Source organism: Podarcis tiliguerta, assembly GCF_965153285.1.
Source record: "Podarcis tiliguerta genome assembly, chromosome: 1".
Taxonomy (NCBI): Eukaryota; Metazoa; Chordata; class Lepidosauria; order Squamata; family Lacertidae; genus Podarcis; species Podarcis tiliguerta.
The window spans coordinates 32,035,754-32,061,783 of record NC_139534.1 but is presented as its reverse complement, the minus strand read 5'-3'; the positions used below and the strand labels follow the sequence as shown (position 1 = coordinate 32,061,783).

Below are 26,030 nucleotides of genomic sequence, written 5' to 3'. Positions count from 1 at the left end.
CTATAAGCAACATTTGCAAATTACGTGCTGTGATAAATGCAAATGAATCGTTTCCTCACCCAGGAATAACTAATTATGCATTCTTAAAGAAGTGCAAGTGTTTAGGGGTGTAAAATTAGAAAGTCAACAGCACAACAAGAATTGCAATTAGGGAAGAATGAAAAAAGGCCAAAAAAATAAACAACAGTATAAGTATCTTCTACCAAGAGGAGGCTGATGAAGTGCCACAGCAGCAAGGGCCCCTGATGTAAGAGCTGGGGAAACAACAGATCAGCTTGATTGGGAGTCCTTTACTTTACACCTGTCTTCACTCCTAAAAGTTTGTTCAGATGTTGACATAATAGTTGTAAGAATTGGGAAGACTCAGAGGACAGAATAGGAAAAGAACAAGTCAGATTCTTAAAGATACCTTGGGCATAATCAGAACTGCAGAAACATAAAATTGTACCAAGAAATAGAAATTTATCCTCTTACACATGCAACATAGGTCATACTAGTTGTAGAACAATTGGTGATTATACAATGGAGCCTGCAACAAAACGTTGCAGTGTGGTATATTCCTTTCCTTGAGGCCAGAAACCTAGATAGCCATGTCCTTTTCCAGACTACTACATTTATTTCCTGTCCTCCCCCACTCACATACACATCCCCATCCCCCCATGGAAATATGGGTCTGAAAGAAGCTAAAGAACTTTGAGAATGGTTTTACAAAAGGCTTTCTTTCTATGTGCAAAAATGTTGCCGCACACCTCACGTTCATGTGAATGGATAAATTGCTACTACAACTATACAGAGATCAACTGAGGTATTTTTGCTTCCCTTCTTTTTGCTTTTTCAACAGCATCAGCAGTTGTACTACAGTCAAGATGATCCCAACAGAAAGAACTATGATGCATACAGGTTATATTTGCAGTCTCCACATAGCTATGAGGACCCATATTTTGATGACCGAGTTCACTTCCCATCTGCTACAGATTACACAACACAGTATGGACTGAAATCAGCCACAAACTATGTAGACTTTTATTCCACCAGACGACCTTCCTATAGAGCAGAACAATACCCTGGGTCACCTGACTCTTGGGTGTAGCATTAGAAAATCACGAACAGAAACATATCTTTCTAACTTTTTTTGAAAAGCGATTGAGTTATGGGTTTGCTGTTTTGAGGGGAAAATGTGGAAGTGAATTGCAAAGAAGGAAACAAGGAAGAGGTTGTTTTTTCCCCCCCTAAAGGGGATTATCTTTGAAGATGGGAGAAAATTTGGAAGAGGAAATTGGAAAGGGAGAACTTTTGCTCTGTTTAGATGTTAGATCTAATTACTTGTAGTTCCTATAGTCTGGTGAAGGTGTGGGCAATGTGACGAAAGGTTTGAGAATTGAGGGGAAACGGCTTTGGGAAATGTGTAGGTCAGAACAAATTACAGATATAATTTTTTTTTAAGAAAAAGAAAATGTGAATAAAAGTCTTGTTCTCATAGTTTGTACAGAGAAAAAAAATATGGATGCCCTTCTTGTTTTACTGCTGTTACTAAATGTCAAGATTATATGCTATCATGTCTTGTAAATTTCTTTTCAGTTGGTGTAAATATGGAAACGCCACATTGGTTGGAAGTGCCATCATTTGTAATGCCGTGCGTCATTTTAAAACTGATTTCAAAAGCTGACATCTTTTAAAGAGAGAGAGGAGGGGGGAAAGGAAGAGAGATCACACAAGGAAATGTTATAAATAAATATCATTTTGTTTTTAAAAATGAACGGTGTAATTTTGAAGCACAAACCTCTGGTCCAGTATATCTGCACTTTTCTTATCCCCCGCCTCATTCACAGAGTACTTCACTGCCATTTTTTATGCCTATGGGGGGGAGGGGAAATAAATGTGGACGTCTCATCCATGGAAAGTAGATCCCTGCTCATTCTTCTTTCTTTTCTGTGTTTACTGTTAAGGAACAAATACAACAGATGTGTATGCTCATTGTGAGTTGTAGAATCAGGTTAAATATATATCTATACATATATATATATATGTATATATATATATATATATTTCCAGGCATTTCTACCATTTTCTTATTTTTGTGAAGTTCATCTATTTCTTATTTGTCAAGCTGGCATACCAAAACATAAAATTATGCACTTTCTTGTCTTCTTTTCATTTCCACAGTACTCATGAAGCCAGTACCTTTCACGGTTTATATTCCCTTTGGGGGGGAAATGAAAAGATGCAGAATAAAGTAGATATAAATTCCTTTTACAGAATATTTTTGTAAGTAATCTGTCCAGCTGGCTCACATCCCTCTTGATTTATTGTGCTTTCATAACTGAGCGTTAATTAATTGCATTCAGTTTCCTCCTGGCCCGTTGATAATTGCTAAATATTTAGACCACAATACTCATTAACTTGGGTGTATTTATATTGCTTTGTCTGCATCTGTTTCTTAGTGTTATTCCATAGGTGGAACCCATTAAAGCCTTTAAAAGCGCAGAGGGGGTGCACCAAGAGATAAAACGTATCTTATTTTCAGGCTTGCAAGGGGTAATTATCAGCTCTCCACCTATTCTTATTTATTTATTAACAATACTTGTATTCTTCCCCTTAATCTCTGAGACATGATTGTTGTAGAGCACACCAATCTTTGAGACAAGTAGAAAACAGCAAATTCAGTTTATATTACACCTTAATTACATGGGAACTCAAAATGGCATACATAGGTGCCACTGGCAGTTTCCCACCCAAATACTGACCAAACCTAGACCTCCAATAGCACCAGCAGGTTGCCTCACCCTGTGTCTTCAGGCCAAGCCTTTTGTATCCATTTTTGGCAAGACAAAGGCACCTTTCTGCGGAATGCTTTGCTCCAAAGGTTGATTATTTCAGAGGATAAAGCCACATATACATCAGTGCTGGTTTTTTCTGGATGCTAGCTTCTTGAATTGCTGCCTTCTGTATGAAGGTCCAAGGTAAAACCTCTGGCTCCGCCACGTGTCTTACTTCACCTCCGAAAGATGCACCTCCTATATTGCTAGACAGCTGTTTCATTTTTTGACCTGGCCAACAATAACATGATTCTCAGTGTTAATGCCATTTACCAGAGAGCAGCCAGAGGTATTGTATGTGCTTGCAGGCTGGGGCATTATGGAACATAGGAAACTGCCTTATACTGAATCATACCATTGGTCCATCTAGGTCAGTATTTTCTGCACTGCCTGGCAAGGTCCCTCGGGTTCTCACACAGGGCTCTCCCCCCCAGCCCTACCTGAAGATGCCAGAGGTTGAATCTGAGACCTGAAGTACAAAGCAGCGCTCTCCCTCTGCATCTGATACTCTGAGCTAGTGTTTCTCAAACTTTGGTCCCCAGCTGTTGCTGGACCACAACTCCCATCATCCATAGCTAGCAGGTCAGGGCTGATGGGAGTTGTAGTCCAACAACAGCTGGGGACCAAAGTTTGAGAAACACTGCATTGAGCTATGGTCCTTCCTGAGTTCAGAATATGAGAATCTCTGAGACACTTCAAGGTTTGAGAAAAACATGGTAGATTACTAATTCTGGGAGAATGTTTTTGGGGAAATTGAATTCTGCCCAGGGCTGATAGGGGTTGCAGTTGAAAACATGATGATGATGTGAAAGCACGGATGATGTCAGGTTGCTAATAAGAAATGAGCTGAAGGGTGCTAGGGCATTTTATTCATTTATAATATAGTAGCATTAAATATCCTTACGCTTTTGGTCACAAATCTAATGTTTACACTTATTCATGGGGTACTTTTAGGACGAGGGTTTTACAAGTGTCAAGAACACTGAACCAACATCTCTTAACACCTATAAGCCATGTGGAGACTGCCAATTACCATTTTGATCACACTAGGCTAGCATCATCAGCAAAAGTGATGCTGCCAAAATCAATGAGTTGCTTGTAACCCCCATATAGCTTGATTGGTGGGGGGAGGGGAAACAGCCTTATAGATTCGGCATGCTGTTCCATCAGGAAGCCTCTCCAGAGATTTCTCCTTTTTTGGTGCAAAAACTGCTTGGCCTGTTGCCCTCAAGCTGTTCTGTCGTGTTTCAGCATTTGCTTACTTTGTGTGCGTCTGTCTTCTCTTTTTTTCCGCTTGGTCTCATAATTTATGCACTTTCTAGATTATGGAGCTTTAATTATGCAAATGAAATGTAATGGCGAGTTTCCATTTATTCCTGTTTGGCATGTTTTATCCCCCTTCTTTTCTTTCTTTTTAATTAATGCAGGATTAATGTCAGGTCAGCAAGTTAAGCTTGCAAGTGTAAGTTGACCTCGCCAGTGGGAACAATTACACTGATGAAAAGGAGTTGCTTGAGCTTGACAGCCTTTGGAGTGGGGAGACGCTTCTCTGGAAATTAGGATGTTAGGATGGTAAAAGGGAAGCAATTTTGTGCATTCACAGTGGAATTATGTGGTGGAAATATGGTGCAGGGGTGTGTGAATTAGCCAACATTTGGAGGCTTCCAGAGGAAGGGGCTTTCACAGCTGCAAGAAGACCTTTCTCTGTAACCTCATGACGTAGACTTAATAGACAAAGTGTTATAGACAAACGTTCTCTCTTACACAACTCTCTGTCTGCTGTAAGCCATAGCCACACTGAATTAAAATACTGTATTTGCCTGCCCTGAATTGCACTGAAAAGATTTGATTGCATAATCCTCTGTTGCTATGGAAGGTCAGAACTACACATCGTTGGAGAAACATGGTTGTTTCCAAGAAACATAGGCTCCGTATTTCCTCCCCTTTCCCTTGCTAATACTTATTTGTAAAATATATACCCCACCCATCATTAAACAATCATAGGACAGGTCACAATGATCAAAGCTACAAGAACCCAAACAATAAACATTAAAACAAAACACACAAAAAACCAATTCCATCTGCCACCACAGTATAGACCAGGGGTCACCATATTGGCACCTATGGGTGCCATGGTGCCTGTGAAGGCTTTCATTGGTCCCCCACGCAGGGCTCCCAGACTCAAATCTTTCTTTCTTTCTTTCTTTCTTTCTTTCTTTCTTTCTTTCTTTCTTGTAAACATCTCTGGTCCTCCTAGGAGAAAAGTCATGAAGCAAAATTTGTACCCTTCTAAACCATTTATGTGAAATGAAAAAGCCTGGCTGCTCCTGCCTATCATTGTTTTTAAACCAATGAATGACGTTGGAGCTGTGATTGATAAGTTTGGATACTGGCAATAGGAATCTCTGGGGTCCTGAAGAGCTATTTTTTCTCCCTCCCCTTTTCCTGCTTCTGTCTTATTTTTTAGACCTTGGATACACCCATTTCCTGCTGTAGCAGTGTGTAGCTACTTGAGAGGCTTTAAAAAAAAATATGTGTTGGGGTGAGGAGAAATTCAAGGAGGTATCACATTCTCCTGAAGCAACACAACATATCTAGCTAGACTTTATTTTGTGCTCTAGATATCCTTCCCAGATCCTCCTTTGGTCTGGGCAGAAGCTATTCTTGCTTCTCTAAATATGTTGGGTGATACCCAGTGGCGGTTTCCCACTTGTACAAGTCATACTTCCCCTTCCGCTCTTTCCCTCCGGAAGCCCCATGCACCCCCCCAAAATCTGCTCTGGGGTGTGCTGCAGCGGGGCGGAACACAAGGGCAAATCCCATTGTGTGAACATTGAGATGACCTTAGATCCTGCCCATTGCATTTACCTTGCACTAACTTTATTTGTATGGCTCATCTATATATGCTCAGTAATTGTACATTTTTGTTTTGATGGGGAGCACCTACAGTTCAAATATCTAGAGGACACTTTTTAGAGCTAGCGGTATAAAGGCTGAAGGATTTTTCCATGTAACGTAATCTCGCTCTCTCAGTTTTAATACATCTCTGGTTTGTTAGCAGGAGTCTGTAGCAGCCAGCTAAATGTAAACACCTGCCAAGTCACGAATACTTTCAAATAATGTTAAAAGTATCTTCTGTATTTTTATCTGAGCAAAACCTATTCAGTTTCATTAAAGTCCCTGGAAGTTTTCCAAGCCTGCCAAGCTCAGTAGGTTTTCTGTACTAGGTTGTTTGGGACATGTTTTAAAAAGAAATAGTAGAAAGAAAAGAGGCTGCTGTTTCACAGAAATAAATGAAGGTTGCACTATTACTAATATAATGGAGAACGCCGAACTAATAAAAAGAACAGCATTCTTATATAAAATGTAGGCCTTGATTAGCAAACTACTTTTTCATTATGGCCAGCATTTAAAGGTTTTACAACATCAACAAGTAATCACTTGTTCTTCAGGAAAACATCACAAACTGAATAGAGAGCATTGGCAAAGGTCTCAAACTTTGCATTACACTGCAGTTATTATGTGAGCTTTCATGCAGTCTTGAGAATTGGCCTAGGTCTTTTGACCTGGGTGTTAAAAATGGAAGAGTGGGCATTTTGTGCATTGTAATATTGTACTACACATAGAGGCTGGGTCTGAAGAGTTGACAAAGGACCAAAGTTAACATACTGTACATAGGGACAACTGCAACTCGAAGTAATTGTGAGATATTGGAGTCAAGTGGGAAGATCAGAGGCTGCAACTCCCAAGTGAGAATGAGCAGGTGTGTCTGTAAGGTGGAGCTATGTTATGTGCTGATTTTATCAGCTTGCTGTTTGTTTGCAGTGAAGGCTGCTTCGCACAAACTTGCACCTCACATCTACATAGGAACAAACACAGGAAGCTTCCTTGTACTTGCATTCTCCCCAACACACATCACAAATAAATTTGATTATTGTTCTGTTTAGAAGCATGAAGTCAGAGGGCATTAGCAAAACTCACCTTGCCATTACCTGACAAAGGGAGCAATTATGAGAGCCAAATTCTGTCCACATAAAGCTGATAACATTCCTATTGTTGGTATGGAATCAAAGGCCACTTCAGGCAGATAGAAGTTATTGCTTTCCCTGTCCACTCACAAACCATATCCCCCCCCCCATTAAAAAAAAAAGGAAATTTTATCAGTCTAATTCATGTTAAATAGGATGTGTTATACAAGAATACAGTGGTACCTCGGGTTAAGAACTTAATTCTTTCTGGAGGTCTGTTCTTAACCTGAAACTGTTCTTAACCTGACGCACCACTTTAGCTAATGGGGCCTCCTGCTGCTGCCGTGCTGCGATTTCTGTTCTCATCCTGAAGCAAAGTTCTTAACCCGAGGTACTATTTCTGGGTTAGTGGAGTCTGTAACCTGAAGCGTCTGTAACTCGAGGTACCACTGTATAAAGAAACTCTCACCAAAATTGTATGGAATAAGCTTTTATTTTAAAAATAAAATCCATCTATCCCAGTGTGGTCTACTCTGGCAGCAGCTCTCCAGAACTTCCAGCAGGCTATTCTGCTTTAGTCTGATCCTAGAGACTGGATCTAGACCTTCTGCATGCAAGGCTTGTACACTGTCTAACCTGCTTGTGGAAACATGTTTCAGCACAAAGAAACCAAAAGCATCGGGGACTGAAAGCATTGGTGCATGGGGGGGGGGTACACATTGCATTCAGTAATGCATGCAAAACAAAAACAAAACCACCCTAAGATACCAGTGGTTTTCTCTGGGGGTACTCAAGGGTACATAATACCAACACACACATCGCAAATGTTAAAAGCATGGCACTTACTGTAGCATCTTGAGGGTGAGTACCAATGCCTTTTTTCTTTTCTTTTTTTAAAGCACCGATGATACCCTTAAGACTTTACCTATTGTGTACAAAATGGTCAGTTTTCTTTAGGATGCTTGTAGCAAGGCGGTAAGAATTTTCACTCTTCAGCTATTATATTGCTAAGTGTTCTCCAACGTATTATAAAGTAGAAATATGTGAATGTAAGAATAAATCAAGTTGATTTCTTTCCCAATAACTACAAAAACCAGATGAGAGTAGATTTATCTAGGGGACATTCAGGCTTCTGACAGTGCTTTAATTACAGATTCTATGTCCATTAATCAGGGATTGACTGAAAGACTCTGGAAGTATATACACCGTTAAGAATGTCCTTCTACAAAATATCTAAACTTACTACTTAAATCAAGCAAATCCCTTGTGGGCAGATAAGAATGAAACAAGTTCAGGATAAAGATTTCCCCGCCAAAGCTACTAAACGTATTTTGATTTATCTCTTATGTTCAGAGGGGTCAACTTCAAGGGCTTTGTTGTTCTGTATTTTAAGCTGAAAGAGAACCACCATGGATTTGTAGTAGAAAGTTTAAGCCGAAGGGGTGGGATGTATACACACACACATAAATATACAGTGTAAGTTCTACTGTGAGTTAGGACTATGCTAAAGAAAAATGTATTTATTTGTGTTGTATATGCGATATAACACTGTGCCACCAGATGTCAATGTGGAGTCTCATTTTTCGCCTACTGGATTTCCCTGTTTAAATTTACAACACGTTTAACTGAATCGTTTCTTCGGTGTGTCTAGATCCAGCCTCAGTGAGAGATCAGACTCTGCACATATATAAGTTCCACCATGATCGCTTGTGTATAATAGCGCGAACTAATACTTAAGCCTAAAATTCTGATGAAAACATTAGTACTATCCTGCTCCTTCACTTCCTGTCTATGTTGCCCAAAATTTGGCAGGGACAGGTGAATGCAGCACAGGTAGGATGAAGAAGGGAGCTTAAGATTCTGTCTTGTGGAATCCTAAGAGGATGGTGATTCCCTGGGCCATTCCGTATCAAGTGACCCAATTTTGTTTACCTCATGTCATCCAATTGTCTTAATATTTTATACACCAGATGAATGATAAAAACTAAGTTTATATCTAAAAAAAAAATTTTTTTTTATCTCATCCCATTTGTGAGTATGAGGGTTTGAAATTTCAAAAAATTGACCATTTTGGCCTTGCAGATGACATAAAAACCTTAAAAGCTCAGCCCAGAATGGAGATACGTCAAAACTAAAACATTGATCTCTTCAGAACTTAATGGGCTTTAATATGATGGCCGTCCTTTAAATTTAAGTTACAAAATTGAATTTTTAAAAAAGTGATTAAAAAATTTAACATGATAAAAAATCCCCCCCCCCCCAATATGTATTGATCATTTAGAAGGCTACCTGCAAATTTCCATCTTAAGAGCTCAATGGAATAACATTTTTAAAAATGTAGATACATGTCTGCCTTATTGGGTTCTATTTAGCATAAATGGGTCTTCTTGGAAGTAAAATATAAGACTTCAAACTGTAATCTCAGTTACTTCGGGCATTTCTTTAGTAAGTTATTCAGTTGAAAGGTATCTGAAGAGCTAGTTGGGCTTTTCTTTTAAAAATGTGTTCCACAGCCGAGTGATAAATTAAACTTAAGTTCTGATCATTCAACAAGTGTGCCACATATTAAGAAAAATTGGATGACATGAGGTAAAAAAAAGTTGGATCACTTAATATATGGAACAACACTCCTCCCTCCCCTTTCTTTAGCCCCAGTTTTCCTCAGGCGCCATGTGGGGGGTGCTCTCATTTCCGCATTATGTAATCAGTTCCTAGGTCAAGAGGAAGTCCCGGAAAAGGGAACTTCCTGTAGGGGTGAGAGGGAAGAGGAAGCCAGATTGTGGCAAAACCACAATCCCTGTTTACAAGGACGATGAGGCAGAAGTGGGAGATGCCATAGTAAGTCTGCTCAAGATTCTTGTGCACTCATTTTCAAAATATAGCTGCTTACGTAAAGAACTGCTTGGCTAGGGTGGGCTGTATTTTTCACGACACGTGTTGGGTTCTACACACACACAGTGGGACCCCACACATTATTTTATGCTTGAACCACCACTGGTAACGGCATGCAAATTTAATCCATAACGGCAACAGTGCTCTCAAAAATGTGTTCTGGTCTCCCAACCCTCTGGGAGCAAATTTTGCAGGTGTGCTCTCAGTGTGCTCTCCCAAAGACCTCTCCTGTGCTTTTAACAGCAGCATGACACCCAAAAATTTAACAGAAAATTTGTGACTGGTGGTAGCTTTTCTTGCTTAATTTTATTCTGCTTTTGGTGCTCCTGTGCTCTGAAGGAGAGGCCTTCAATAGAAGGGGGGGGGCACTTCTCAAGAGCTGGTGCTCCAGTACTAGAGGTTCCCCCCCCAGAGAATTTTCCTGGGCGTCTCCCCATATTGTCTTTCTGATATCAAGCAAAATACCTTTTTTTATTTTCCCTGCTGACTATTTTATGCTGCATCTGTAATGGTGCCGCTTTTAGCTTCCCTCTCTCCCCTTCACCAATATTTACATTTGATTTCTTTTATTCTTTTAGTCAGTTGTTCCGAGAATATAATTAAAAAGCAATGCAAGCATATTTATAGTAAGTAAATGTAAATTAATGAATAGTACATCAATGTCAGACTGCTGTGAAAAGGCCCAGAAGCAGGGCCAGATTTGTTTTTTAATAACAAAAAACATGGCCGCCTCACTTGTTGCTGACAGTCTTGTTTTCCTCCCTTTGCCCTTTGACAAGATTGGTTCTGCTGTTCTTTTGAGTGTTTCCAGAGATAGTTGAAGTTGGCGAGGGAGCAGTTGCACTGTTGCTGGTGTCTGAGCCATTTACATTAGCTAATTGCACACAATCAAATGATGAAACCTCAGCAGAATGAAACGAGCTTTCATTTTAAAGTAGCAGCAGCTTTGGTTAAGCTGTCGGGAGGGGAGGAAGGTGGGGGGGAGCCTCTCTAATTGTGCCTTTGCTCTATTTAGTGATGGTTGCTAATTGGGAGACTGAGTGACCAGGTAGAGCTTTGTAACGACAGTCTTGCTGTTTTTCCTTAGGCAAAATATGGATATTATACTGTTTTTATTAAGCCTCACTTGGCATCTGGAAAAGCAGTACAAGCAGGAGTAAACTTCTTTACATGCTTTCTTGGGAGACAGTGCCACTGAAACAGATGGCTGGGGGGGGATTCAGTTTCCAGTTATAGGAGAGCCTACCTAATTCACACTTTCTGAAAAAATATATGAACTGAAATACACAGACATGCTTTGAAATCCACACTCCTCCCAGTTTTGCAATATGCCTTGTCAGCTAAGTAAAAAATGCTATCAGTGAAAGTAGCAAATTATATTAGGGAAAATTGCTTTGTAAAATGTGCTTATTAGAGGAAATTTCATACCAAAATGTGTTTATTAGGGTAAATTTGCGCTGAAATATTTTTTATTATTATTGCAAACTGATGTGAAAATGTGGATAACTGAACTTAAGAGTGGAAAAATGAGAAACTCTGAGAAACCAGAACTGACGGATCAACTCACGGCTACTTCTGAGCAAATGTTCATGTGATTGATCTGTCAGTCCCTCTCACAATTCCAATGAAGGCAAGTGGGGAAGGCCTTTAGGTCTGTGGTAGAGCACATGTTTTGCATGCAAATCGTAGAATTGGAAGGGACCCTGAGGGTCATCTAGTCCAACCCCCACAATGCAAGAATCCTGCCCACAGCCATCCCTGGGTGAGCTCAAACCACCAAACCTTTGGTTAACAACGAGATGCACTTTCCCATTGCTCTACCTTAGCATCTCCAGATGGGGCTGAGAAGAAAGGCTCCCAGTGTAGAGGCCACATTCTTAGTCACACAGGACAGGGAATACTCTACATCCCAGTCCCACCCAAAATAAATCCTAGAAAGCCCCTGTCAGTCAGTGTATCCCAGGGGTGGGGAACACATGGCCCTCCAGATATTGTTGAATTCCATCTCCAGTGTTGCAGCCAACATGGCCATGAATCATGAATGATGAGAGCAACATCTGGAATGCTACACATTCCCCATCACTGGTTTAGACAGTATAGTACCAATGCGTTAATATTGTCAACAAAGCAATAAAACATTATTAATCAGTTTATTATATATTCACAAAGCTGGTTGATTAAGACTTAAGGTGTTATGTAATCTCTCACAAAAGAGAACTCTGAGGGTACATCAGTACCACAAACATAAAATGGTTTTCTAGTCATTCCCTCTGGCCATATGGACAGTAACTCTGTCAGCATCCTCAACTATAATTCCAAGGATTCTTTGGGGGAAATCATGCCAGTTAGACAAATAGAAAGTCAATATAAGTTTGTTGCCTATATATCTCCTAAGAGGTCATGTTTATATCAGACTCAGTAAATATTGCTCATGACATTCATAGTAACACTATCACTGTCATTCAGCCACGGGGCTTTGGAGATTTCAAGTTCCTCTGGTGCTGCTAAAGGTAAAGGGACCCCGACCATTAGGTTCAGTCGTGGCCGACTCTGGGGTAGCAGCGCTCATCTCGCTTTATTGGACGAGGCAGCCGGCGTACAGCTTCTGGGTCATGTGGCCAGCATTACTAAGCCACTTCTGGCAAACCAGAGCAGTGCACGGAAACACCATTTACCTTCCCGCCGGAGTGGTACCTATTTAACTACTTGCACTTTGACTTGCTTTCGAACTGCTAGGTTGGCAGGAGCACGGACAGAGCAACGGGAGCTCACCCCGTCGCGGGGATTTGAACCGCCGACCTTCTGATCGGCAAGTCCTAGGCTCTGTGGTTTAACCCACAATCCTTTCTCTCAGACCTCTGAGGCAGAGCTGGGAACATGTAAGTCCTTGGTCTAGAATAGATTTTTGTTGGACTACATCTCCCATCTACCCCAGCCATCATGCCAGTGAATGGGAATGATGGGAGCTGTTGTCCAACTTTCTTTAGTGGGCCAGAGTTTGCCTACCCTGTCTTAAAGGCTCTGAATCTTCTGCATGGATGCAACATTGTGCCAACATGTGGAAGAATAAGAGGAGTTCATCCTTTTTTCTTAACCACCATGAGGCATTTATTTGTTTGCACTACAGCAGCTAAAAACAGCCATTTTCGGCTCCAAATGCCAATAAGTCTGACTCATTTGGCCTTTTTCCTGGCTACAACCATTTCAAGAAGTGGGTTTTTGAAACAACCACAGGCTTGGGCTTACATAGTTGCTATGGCCAAGATCCAAAGAAAAGATGGGCAGGAAAAGAGAATGGAATGCACAGCTGAAAGTTTGCTTGCGGCTTTCACTGCAACAAGCCACTTACTAAACTGTACTAAGATTGTGTCTTCGGCATAAGAACCCATGTAGAGATGTCAGAAAACAAAACCCCAGCAAAACAAAACACACAATCAGAGAAAGAGGAGAAACCTGTTATCTTGTTTAGGTGTGATAAATGTTTTAATAAAGAATTACAAACCTTTGAATAGAGTTTTACACAGAACGCACATGAAAGGGGAGGGAAGCTGGAAATCAAATAAAAATATTGGAAAAAATAAAGTAAGACACAAGCTATGCAACCTGGTAAACTTACCAGAACGCAAATGCAGCATAATTACTAAGAAATTTAATCACATATGGTGAAAGATGAGAAGTAGTTCATTTGTCTCTCGAACTATGAAGCAGAACATAATAAAATTAGAGGGAATTGGCAAATCAAGAAGCTGTAATAAAACAATTACAGGAAACAGGAAGAATTATCTGGCTTCCAATGATGCCTAACTGAACTCAAGAATGAGAGTAGTCCTATTTGCTGGGGGGGGGGGGAGCAGGGAGGGCACTGTATTTCAGTCCACAGAATGCTTGTGGCTTTCAGTGGTCCCAGCTCAAAAGGTGGTGAGAGCAATCCTTATTTTTTTCTTCAGCAAAATTTATATACCGTTTGACTGCACGGAAACCCCTGAGCAGTTTACAAAAATGTAAAATTTTGATTTTGATCATCTTAAATACCTGTTGTTGTTTTTTAAACAGTGGCTAAAATGAAAAACAAAAACACATGTAACCTCTGAATCTGTGGATAGACTTTCCTGGGCAAAATTGTTTTAAGCAAGCATTGAAAAGAGTACCTGCCTGGCATCAATAAGAAGGGTGTTCTAAAACGTATAGGTGCTGCCACACTAAAAGATTTATATCTTACAAATGCGGAATGGGTATTATGTGGCACCTATAACAGTACCAGTCCTCCAAAGGGAAGTGGGCCTTGGTAGCTCAGTTAGTAGAACATGAGACTCTTCATCTTAGGGTCGTAGGTTCAAGCCCCATGTTGGGCAAAAGATTCCTGCATTGCAGGCATTTGGACTAATTGGCCCTTGTGGTATGATTCTATAAGTGGGCCGATGTGGAATAAGGTGATCTCACAAATAAACTGGTCTCAAGTTGTCATTTCCCCATCTTTCATTGTTGTTGATGGGGAGGAAATGACTTAGCATCAGTGCCCAACCTAGTGTTTGAGACCATGTCTGTAAAATGAGAGGAGTTAAGATCTGACATAGGAACATAGGGAGCTGCCTTTATATTGAGTTAGATATTATATTGAGTTATTATATTGAGTTGTCTACATTGACCAGAAGCAGCTTTCCAGAGTTTTAGGGATTTTTTTTTAGCTCTACCTGGAAATGCCTGTTAGCATATGGAGTTTATGTGCAACTGCGGACATTAACTTTATTGGAGCACACCTCTAATTAGAAAGGATTCAGACTGAGTCCTGGTGTAAAATTAGGAGGCTGTTCTCAGAAGATAAATTCAAGATGGCCTCACGACTTGAGGTTCAGAAAAAGTGTGAGGAGAAAGTAAACAGGATGCACCCTAAGATGTATCAGTCTAAACTTTGAAGGATAGGGAAATTAACATAGAGGTGAAAAATACAAGGATAATCTCTGGGAATCTGCAGGTCTTATCTGTTTATACCTCATGCAAATACCCTTCTGTATTTTCAGTAGTGGTGGCGGATCTGCAGTCATTGGTGTAAGAAGCCTTATATTTCAACCTAATTCTCATCTTATTATTATTATATACCACTTAATCCCAACATAGACTTCTAAACTAAAACCAATCAGACAAGTCTTAAAATATACACATTAAGAATTACAACACCCAATAAAACAATCCCTTTAAATATAAATATAAAATATAAATAGCCATAATTAAAATATGAAATAAAACAACCCCTAATGCACCTCAGTCAGAAAAATTGTGAGTATACATTTGCACTGGCAATAAATTAATATTCTGTTAACAGGATTTCTGGAAAAATAATGTAATCAAGACTTGGTTCTTTATTTTAAAAGAAAAAGATAATATTTTTGTAGACAAGTAAAGGATTGTTTACTAGGGAGATGAAACAACCCTATAATGTCATTATTGTCTACGTCTGAAGGAAGACTCTTCATAGAGATCACTTTGTACATTTTATATGTACCAGAGTATAGTAACTAGCATGCTACCATACAGAGAACTGGGACAAAATTTGGAATCAGAAGGGAAGGGACTCCAAAGTGATGTTATACTCGCAGAAATAGTGTGTAAAATATATTATGTAAATGTCATCCTATTTACATAAGAGAAAAGAAAATTAAATAAAAATGGGGAATGCCTTTTAAATTTAATGTATTTATAATGGGTCATTGTGCATAATAATGGCTCATCTTGCCCAGCATTCTGTTCTCACAGTGGCTGAACAGGTTCCTGTGGAAAACCAGCAAGCAGGATTCCACACATGCACGGAAGGAGCCAATAAACTTGTGATAAACTTGTGATAACCTCCAGCACACATCCGTACATCATACACGCATGACATAGACAATGATGCCACCACTTCCCTGCTCCATTAACCCCAGTAGCACAGGCAGCGACTAATCTGACAGATTAGCTCAAAACCGTCAGCTAAAATCTCATTTACACACTTTGTAAGGCTGAAAACTAATGTGCAAAGCCTTTTGGCAATTGGTTAGCAAGAGTTTTATTTACAGCAGTTGCTAGAAATCTTTTCAAAATAAAAGGGGCCCCCTAAGGCTGCAATTATAAGCAAACTGATGCTCCAGTCTTAATCATTCTTTCACTTTAGAGTGGGACTTGCTTCAGAGAAGGCCTGCACATAGAGTGGGACTTATTATTTCGGAGTATACCTGCCTATGAATTAAAGGAGCTTAAAGCAGAAAAATATTCCCATAAAGAGTTATGAGAGCTGAGATCTGCAAGAGAATAATTGTGTGCTCCTTTCGCTTCAATTCAATAGAAAGGGAATACCAAGAGGCAGCTACCTGATCAGAACACAGAGATACTTCAGCATTGATTTTAACCTTGCAGTAAATACTACTGGAGAAGCATCTACACTAGTCAATATTAAAGGTAAAGGGACCCCTGACCATTAGGTCCAGTCGTGACCAACTCTGGGATTGTGGCGCTCATCTCGCTTTATTGGCCGAGGGAGCCGGCGTACAGCTTCCAGGTCATGTGGCCAGCATGACTAAGCCGTTTCTGGCGAACTGGAGCAGCGCACGGAAATGCTGTTTACCTTCCTGCCGGAGCGGTACCTATTAATTTACTTGCAATTTGACGTGCTTTCAAACTGCTAGGTTGGCAGGGGCAGGGACCGAACAACGGGGATTCGAACCACCAACCTTCTGATCGGCAAGTCCTAGGCTCTGTGGTTTAACCCACAACGCCACCCACTTCGTTAAAAATATGTATTTAAAAGCACATGGATAGTTGCTTTTGAACTTGACCTAAAATATGTTGACCTTTATCCCAATCCTGTTGTTTAACCCAGTATGTCTCAAAATATGAAATATGGCTACTGCTTCTTATCTTCTGCAACATAAAGTCAACAACTGGTTAAAGCTATTGAGTTGGTGCATCTCTTGCCATGGCATTGTAGCAGCTGTATAATTTGAGCTGCATTATTTCTGATTCCTCAAAAGCACAAATGTGTTAAGGGATTACCTCCTCCCCACATTCCCCGTAGCTACCAGAATTTAAGATTAACATTTTATTTTTTTGTGCAACACATTTGGAGTTGAGAGTGCAGTCACATATTTCAGCACAGTGAAATTCCCACATTTTGACTGTTGGTTGAATGCTAATTTAGATAATATTTTCATAATCCTTGTCTTATGATTTACTACTTTCCATCAAGCCGTTTGCTTATTATAAAACAACCTCCAAAATAGTAACGAATAGTCTGGGAATATCAACATACCAAGTGCATACCTTCTGGGAGACATTTGTTTAACTTCTTAGCAATGTAAACATGTGTTTGTTTATAATATTAATAGGGAGCTATTCCGTTACTTTACATTTTATACTTAGGAGAAAATGATTGGTTTGCTGTTTTGTTCCCCCAAGTATTAAGATATTTATTTTTGCAATACTGAAACACCTTTTGTCACTAAAGAAAATATTATTCCGGATATGTCATATATACCCAGGGCTCCAGAGCGCAGTTCCAGCACCTCTCAGGTGGGCACCATTGCAGGCTAACACTTTCCCCTCCTACTTCTTGCTTTTATGTACTTCTGGGAAACCCAAAACAAACTTTTCTCAAAACGAAAGCTAGCCAGTGTGTGTGAAGAGTCTACTCTGTTTTTTTAGAACTATGACTCCACCTAGCTCCTAGCCACTCCTAGCCGCAATTGGTTAAAGTTATGGGGCGGGGCCAATTCATATTTCCTTTTCTTTGATTCATCTCCTGTGTAGTGGCAGCAGGCTTTAAGCTGTCCAGTCAGGTCTAGGGGCCCTAGCCACATGCCAAAATCTAACAGAACAAGGGAGGTGGGGGCGTATTTATTTGACCTGCACCAGAACCAGGGGTGACCCCCAAACCAACTAGGGAGACATCTTGTGACGGTTTTTAGCACCTCTGTGGGTGGTGAACGTGGCTGTTGTCGGGGGGGGGGGGATTTTGCAAAATGTCAGGGGAAACCCGGATGTATGGCAGCGTGATGGAAAAAGCAGTGGGAGCAGCTTTTTGAAATTTACTTTTTACTTTTTTACAACTCTAGAAAACAACAATTGTTGGGGGAACAAGCTTGATATTATTGTCTATTTTAGCAGGATGAAAATTTTTCAGTCTGTTCCTACATTTCCTACAAAGGGTTCTTAATTAAGTTTTTAAATAGCTTGCATGATTTTGATTGATCTCATTTTTACCCCCATAAGAGGATTCAAGAATTTCCAGCAACCATTAATTTGTTCTCAAGGTAAGCTTAGCATTTGGCTTTGTCTTTCCACCGGTTGCTTGGAATATTATGTGCACGGATTTGCTTATCTCTGCGCGATTAGATAAATACATATGTTCTCTATGGCAATGGGCCAGCGGAGAGGGAGCAACTGCTTAGCTGACCACTTCAGCAATGGGGAATGGAACAAAATGTGTTCTTTAGAGCTGTCTGTGTGGAGGGCATGCCTGGTTTTCATCAGAGAAGTGAAAAGGGGGGAGAAGCATTTGCTGCTCTTAAAACCACAGTGAAAGGAACTTCAGTGGAGCTACTGCAGGGCGCTCTGTGAGCAAGGTGAGCAGATGACTCTTGGAATCACTATTCCATCACAGGGCCATCTTGTCTGTGAGTTCTGGAAGACCTGCTCCCTGCCTTGCAGGCCTTTCCCCACCTGGCTGAGGCGTCTAAAGAGAATATTGGGCTGGGGTATTAAAGGGTTTTGTTGCAGCTGTGTTTTGTTTGTTTGTTTGTTTGTATTTTGTATTTTGGATCTTATGATCTACGTGGAAATTGTTCCTTTGGTTCTGTATTTTTTTATGTTTTTTTTATGACTACATTTGTTATGTTTGCAGTTAAGGTTTTTAAATATATTGTAAGCCGTCTTTAGCATGGTTTCAACCTTGGAAAGGCAGCATGCAAATAAAATGATTTATTAATTGATTGACTGCTCCATGGAAAGGAAGCCATTTTCACACAACAACTATCCTATCTCTGTGGTGCTGAGCATGATACGCGTGGGAGGGGAGGGGGTTGGAAGTCTTTAAAGGTTTCTGAGCAGGACACAAACGTACCTGTCAAATGTCTGAGAAGCCGTGAAGAAGAGGAAACAAAGAAGGCGGAATGTGACAACAGTGATAGAAATATGTGGAAGTCTGGGTTTTATTCAATCCAGACAAGTTCCTGGATATTTTCACACAAGTGAAAATTGTGGGGGCAGGACTCAAGCCTTCTGCATTGTTAGAAGCCCTACGACTCCAGCCAGCTAGACAATTGTTTTCTTTCTGCTTGAACGTATGAAGCTCCTGATTTCCTTTTGTACAACAATACTTCCTTACCCCAGTGTTCAACCGGCACCCTACCCAAATCCTAGAATCCTAGAGTTGGACCCCAAGGATCATCTAGTCCCAATCTCCTCTTAAAGAGTTGGGGAAAGTTGAAATTTAAGATGTGCACAGGCGGGGGGCGGAGGGAGAGACCTGTTGAGCAAGGGGAAATCCTTGCACTGACCGGAGCATGGTTTTGCTCTGCTTAGCAGATACAACATGACAGATGCAAAGCACACTTAAACCATTTTAATATTCACTGCTTCCCCCAAAGAATCCTAGGAGCTGTCATTTATTGATGGGAGTTGTTAGGAGACTCTTAAACTATAGTACTCAGGATTATTTGGGGGAAGCCATGGTTAATGTGTTAAAAGAGTGCTTTAAATGTACATTGTGGATGTGACGCCAGAGCTACACCAGTGGGAAAAATCTTCCCAGTGGCATTATTCCACAGCATCTTCATTATTATGCAAAATATTGTGCAGACCTTAAGCTAGCTTAAGGATCTTGAGAGCCTTTTGCAAACATAAGCGCCTCTGAATTTCAGTTCTCTTTTTCTCCGCACACGAAGGTAAAGTCAGAATACGCCGTTCTGCATGAGGAAAAGGTCTTCCACTCACCGAAGGGCATCTCTGTCTCCAATCCTGTTATGTTTCATTTGAATCTTAGTCTTTTCACTGCCTGCTGTTCTGTATACTTCTGGATGCAGAAAGTGTTCTTCCATTGATCTTTATCTGTATGTTAAAACAAGGAAGGTTAATTAACACCTTCCATTATCTGTGTTACTTTTTAATTGCCCAATTAATCAGTGATGTATCAAACACAATACAACAGAGATTTTCAAGTGCCACAAGGCTCTTAACACATTGATTGTGCCATAAGCTTTGTGGGATTAAAGTCAACTTCATCAGATACACAACGAAGGTGTGAGGAACCTTTTTCAGTCTGGGGAGCACATACCCTTCTAGGCAGTTTTCCCAGGGCCAAATGCCAGGGGTGGGCAGGGCCAGAGGCAGACGTGGACAGAGAAAATAATTTTACCTCTGTACAATAGGCTCTTTTCTACATAGAGGATAGACAGGGGTGTGTGAGCCTAAGTCAAAGTTATCATCAGAGTTCAAGGGCACATTCCACTGGAGGAGGAAAAACAGTCAATGAGTGTGTGAAGATGGACTAGTGAGGTGTGGACTTGGGAGGCAATATGGCCTGGGGAAAGGCCTGAGGGCCAGATGAAGAGACCTGAAGGGCCATTTACGTGCAGATGGTGTTAGGGTGGGATTGTAAGCAGTGAAATCATAAAGATATGCAATGCAGAGAGTTATCAACAGGGACAGCTTCTTTAAAGTTTAATGGTAGCCATTCACAAAACAGTGTGGGCCAAAGCCAAGGTTTTTGTGTTAATCCCCAGCGCTGCTTGGCTGATGATCACCGCTGAGCTGTAATGTAAATGCCACCGTCTCCTCTACATTTTTTGCATTCAATTTCCCTCTGACCTCACTGTTTCTTGCACCGACTATAGCTCACAAAAACTTGTGCCACAATAAGTTTGTTACAGTCTTTTAAAGTGCCACAAGACTCTTTGATGGTTTTGCTGCATCTAACATGACCATAATGCAAGTCTCTTGGCAAAGCTTTGCAAAACAAAACAACGGTTTCAACAAGGTCCAGAGAAGCTATTTTTAAAATTCCCTTACAACAGCCGTGATACGTTCTGGTGCCCAGGGGAGTGGCAAGACCATGTCATTACTTGCCTTTATTTTTCTGACTCCATGGAATAAAGGCAACTAACTGCTGTTACACCAAATGAGGCATTGAACCTAAAAAAGCATTAGGCACCAGACACTGAGTATTCTAAATAAGATAAACAAAACACTTGAAATTGCCAGGGGACTTGTTGTTAAGTGTCATTCTTTATTCCAGTCACCATCACCACATAATTAGTATCAGTTTGTGAAGAGGTGCCAAACTGCAATGAGCAAGTACTATTTGTGTATTACTTCGTGCATTATAAGAATGCATGAACCTATATTAAAAGTATGGTATGTGGTTTTTTTTAAAAAAAGGTCCAGCAAAACACTTGGAAGCAGTTCCGTAGCTGCCCTCCATCAGTGCTGGATATACGTATAAGCTAAACAAGCTATAGCTTAGGGCCTCACTCTCTTGGGGGCCCCCAAAAAAATTAAAGAAAAAACTGGATGTACATTTCCAAAATATAAGATAAAACACAAATAAAATAAAACCTACATACAGCAACAGTGTTTTGTGTTGTCTAGGCTCCTATGATGTAAGTAATGGGCCCCGCCTGCTAGCCTGCTCCCTAAAATATCACTGGTTTGCTCATTTCTATATATAGGGTGCCTACATTCTGCATGTGCAAATGGCTTTAGATACCTATTAGGTCCATAAATTACCATATTGGATATATTCAACACACAAAAAACAGCGACAATTTGTTGTTGACAAAGGACAGCTGGACTTATAAAGAGCTCCATTACCTTCAGTAGCTTAGGGCCTCATCAAACCTAAACCCGGCCCTGTCCTCCATACATCTAGGAGTTGGAGGAACAAACTGGAGGTTTAAGCACTCTCTCTGTTTTTATTTATATAGAGATTTCTATCCTGTCCTTCTAGTGCCTGTGTGCTATGATGCAGCTCTTCCTTTCACTGCTGACCCAGAACATAAAAGCCATGTCGTGGCAAGGAGATAGCTGCCCATTATTCAGAAAAGGACTGAGAGCAACTGAACTTTCACACACAGGCCAACAAGCAGACCCCAGCCAGTGACAGCCAGCTTTTGAACACTACCCACCTTGCCTAGTCCAAGGTGACTTTATAATCTTCTTTGCCATCTGTATTCGAGATGCTTTTCATTATGAGGAACTAAATCTTTTTTTTCTTTTTCTTTTTTGCTGTACAGCTTTTGTGTGTGTTTACTTATGGCAAAACGGATCCTTGCTTCCTTTCAACATCCAGAGTTTAGAAAGCAGCAGGACACTAAATTAAATATACAGTATGCTTAAAGCTTCGTCCTATGCATGTTTACTCAGAAGCAAGTCCCATTGTGTTCAGTGGAGCTTATTCTCTAGTGTTTTTTTTTTTTTTTTTTTAAGATTGCAGCCTTTAAAACAGTTTTTAAAATTATACATATGCTACCTTTGGGCACCTAAGGTGATTCACAATATCATAAAAACCAAATGGATGCAAACAAAGGCAGCACATTAACACCTATTAAAAAGGTAAGCTACGAAAACCAGGTTGGGGAAGCACTTATTTAACAAAAAAGTGGATTTTTAAAAGCTGTTTAAATATTATACCCTCTTCTGAGACGAGGGTGTTAGACATTTTGGGAGCCACCACAAAAAAGTCTCTTCCTTGAACCTGCCAATCAGTTTGACCACATAGGTGGGCACATAAGCAAGGTCTTCATGCCTGGGCAGATTCTTAAAAGTGCAGGTAATCATTTAAGTAACCCTTTTAGTTTCTGTGTCCCCTGGAATACACTTACTTTTTGTCCCTATGTGCTGCAGTACAGGAAATTATCTTTTACATAGATAACCCTTCCATGCAGAAAAACTCTCTGTACTCCCAGCATTCATTTCTGTCTGTGACAACTGTACACGTGTCAATTTTGTTTTGTATATATGTAAGGTGACACCGTGCTAGAAGCCAGATTCCTGTGACATGTACATATTTTGAAACAGACAATACATACATTAGTTGCATGTTAGAGTTTGTGTGTTATTTATTCCAGAGGAAACCAAATTTCTATGTTAAAAAATCCTTGGCCGCACAAAGCAGGCCAGTTTATCACTTGGCCTTCTCATGTTAAAAACGCTCTAGATCACATTTTTATTTATTGGGGGTCATTACCAGAGAGGTAACAAGGCAGAGGTTTATCTAACATTAATTTATATGTGCTTCCATTTACTGAGAATAGATTCTTTAAATATAATGTTCCTGGCATAGTTTGCCAGAAGGGGTGGCAGTGAAGGGGATAATAGAAACAGAGACAGATTACTCCTAATTAAATGTAAAGACCTTGCTGGCAGCTACCTTTCCTGCGCTTCTGTTTTTATCCTGTGCATGAGGCAAAACATAACATATTGCATAAGAGAGAGAGAGGTGGTACTGTAGTATTGTTCTTATTCCTGCCCCTTATACCTTCATTGTGATATGTGTGCTACCTATAGGTAATCATGTAGCATTCAGGGGAAACTTACCTTTCTGATTCTGCTGGCTCCTACTGTTCCTACATAGCCATGGTCTCTTGTGAAAACGCTGCGAAGTATTCCATGATTACATGAAGGGAAACATGTTTCTAGGGAAGCTCAACAGAGAATCAAATTACTGTAGAGATAATAGCCATTTTGACATCAGTTGAGAGGTGCACAGTGCTAAGATTGTTCATTAAAAAACATAGTTTGATTTCAATAGCTCACATTCAATAGCTTAAGCACATTATTTCATACTTGATATATTGAAGAGCACTGTTCCATCAGATCTAAATTCGTTCCAATACAAAATAAGCAATATCCAAGTTGCTGAAAAGCCCATACTGCTTGGGTTCTTCCCACAGCTCTTATACCTCATAATTTTTAATCACCAAAATCTTCCACTTTTGTTGATCAGTGGTTGGAACATATTGGTCTTCTTGTTCTTAACATGTGTCATCCCAAAATATTCACGTCTCTTCTTATTTGGTACTTTACCTGTCCCAAAAGCATTGTGATGGGATTTGTTTGTAGTTCAGCTCCCATAACTTCTTTAATAATTCGATTAATCTTTTTTTCCAAAATTCTTTAATCAGACTATAGCCCCACCATATATAAACATAGTACATTTAGAGCTGTTGCTTGTTCAGTATCTCTCCAATATTTTAGGAAACATTTTTTTAACCACTTGACTGTTGTATAATACCTCCTTTGAACTATTTTATAGAAACTCCCCTTCAGATTTATACTTATTACATTGCTTGTCCCTGGTACACATAAAGAATTCCAAGTTTCATATGATACGGTGAGATTGAATTTCTTATCTCAGTTATGTTTTGTAAAGCAAATACAGTACTGACATTATCTGCGTCTAAGCTCTTGTAAAACTTAAGAGAACAGACCTTTTAGTTATCCAAAGGATAATAATTTTTCAACCATGTAGGATTCTTACTTATAGCTACCCTACTGATGCAGAAGCCTCACCTGGAAGGAGCACTTCAGTGCACCTGTTAAACCGCCAGAAGTGGCGGTCGCCAACATAAACACCCAGAATGGGGGTTATACTCCCCACCACCTTTCTCATCTTTTAATAGGCAGACTGCCCCACCCCTTCCAGTGTCCACTTCAGATTTACCAGGTCTCAGAAAGGGGTCTGTTTTCAAAACCAAAGCTCATGTCCTGGACTATGCAAGCTAAAGTAACTCTAAATATATATGCAGGGTGCATATACTTACTCACTTACCAGCTGCATTTCCCCAGAGTCAGAATTCAGATGCAGTTTGCATCCAGTCTCATCCTTGACACAGGGTTTTCAAGGTAACCAGTCAGCCCACAGACCTTTCTCTCCAGAAATACAGTGGTACCTCAGGTTAAGTACTTAATTCGTTCCGGAGGTCCGTTCGTAACCTGAAACTGTTCTTAACTGGAAGCACCACTTTAGCTAATGGGACCTCCTGCTGCTGCTGCGCCGCCGGAGCACGATTTCTGTTCTCATCCTGAAGCAAAGTTCTTAACCTGAAGCACTATTTCTGGGTTAGCGGAGTTTGTAACCTGAAGCATATGTAACCTGAAGCGTATGTAACCTGAGGTACCACTGTAATCCATTCCTGCTTCCTCCCCCTTCCTTGTTCTAACAAGCCAGTTGACAAAATAAAGATACCCCACAATTTAAATAACTACTGCAACTTATCAGCCCAGTAGGAAACTTTCAGTTTTCGATATTCATCTTTTCATTGGACCTGTTAAGTCCCTTCAAAGAGAGCTTATTCAATTCTTAGTATTATTATTATTACAGTGGTACCTCGCAAGACAAATGCCTCGCAAGACGAAAGAGTTTTTTGTTTTTTGAGTTGCTTCGCAAGACGAATTTCCCTATGGGCTTGCTTCGCAAGACGAAAACGTCTTGCGCCTTTTTCAATGCATTCCTATGGGAAACCGTCAATGCATTTCCTATGGGAAACCGTGCTTCGCAAGACGAAAAATTCACAAGACGAAAAAACTCGCAGAATGAATTAATTTCGTCTTGCGAGGTACCACTGTACTACTAGTTACTATTGGCTGGCCTCACAAAGTCGGACGTACAGCCATCTGTGTCCTATGGAAATAAAGCAGGGGGGGGGACCTCTAAACTGGGACCCAAATACAACCCTCCAAAGGTTTCTCTATTTGGCCTTAGGGACTGTCTCCAAGCCACATGCCTCACCAGCCCTGCTTCTCTAGTTCTTTTGCCTGGCTAGAAAAGGTTCTTGAATTGTGATAATGCCTCTTGCTTACCTTGATGTGGATATGTTTGTGTGAACGTGTATATGTTAATTTCTGGGTTTTGCATGGCTGGAATGTAGCCTATTGTACAGAGATCAGAGTCGCCTCAGTTGCCCTGCACACACTTTGGCCTTTGGCCTTGCCCATCGCTGGCATTGGCCCCTGGAAAGTTGTTCATGAGAGAATTCGCCCCTTGGGCTGAATAAGTTTCCCCAACCCTGAACCCATAGAATTGTAGAGTTGGGAGGGACCACCAGGGTCATCTAGTCCAACCCCCTGCAATTCAGGAATCTTCTGCCTTATGTGGGGCTCAAACCCATGACCCCAGGAAAATGCAACCTTGTTTTTGTTGCCTCCCAGCTGCCTGCATGACACTTGCATGCTTAAGGGAGCACGAAACCTGGGTGTGCAGCTGCTTCCTGTACGCCAGAGAGAGCCTGAAGTTCAGTCACAAGGCAAACAAAACAGAAGCGGCCCTAGCCCTAAGGGCTTCAGAGCGCAGGAGAATGATGAGAGGACAACCTGAGGCTTTCTTTTATCT

At 40.6% G+C, this 26,030-nt stretch overlaps 1 protein-coding gene and 1 long non-coding RNA gene across 17 annotated transcripts in view; one reads left to right on the top strand and one right to left on the bottom strand.

The window, feature by feature from the left end:
- Window positions 1–1,753, top strand: part of PKP4 (plakophilin 4) — an 89,564-nt gene extending 87,811 nt beyond the window's left edge. For all 15 annotated transcript variants that reach the window (XM_083406345.1, XM_083406343.1, XM_083406340.1 and 12 more), the window contains one exon: window positions 842–1,753. In XM_083406345.1, coding sequence (XP_083262471.1) covers window positions 842–1,090 — 249 coding nt within the window. In that variant the 3' untranslated portion in view covers window positions 1,091–1,753. The remainder of the gene's footprint in view (window positions 1–841) is intronic.
- On the bottom strand, window positions 1,226–8,431 carry LOC310665224. 2 transcript variants are annotated; one of them, XR_014505299.1, is made up of 3 exons: window positions 7,631–8,431; window positions 2,784–3,047; window positions 1,226–1,938 (listed from the first exon to the last, which is right to left on the bottom strand). It is a non-coding gene; the product is annotated as an uncharacterized lncRNA (long non-coding RNA). The 2 variants fall into 2 exon arrangements; XR_014505300.1 differs by lacking the exon at window positions 7,631–8,431 and having other exon boundaries at window positions 2,784–3,617.
- Window positions 8,432–26,030: the final 17,599 nt, after the last annotated feature.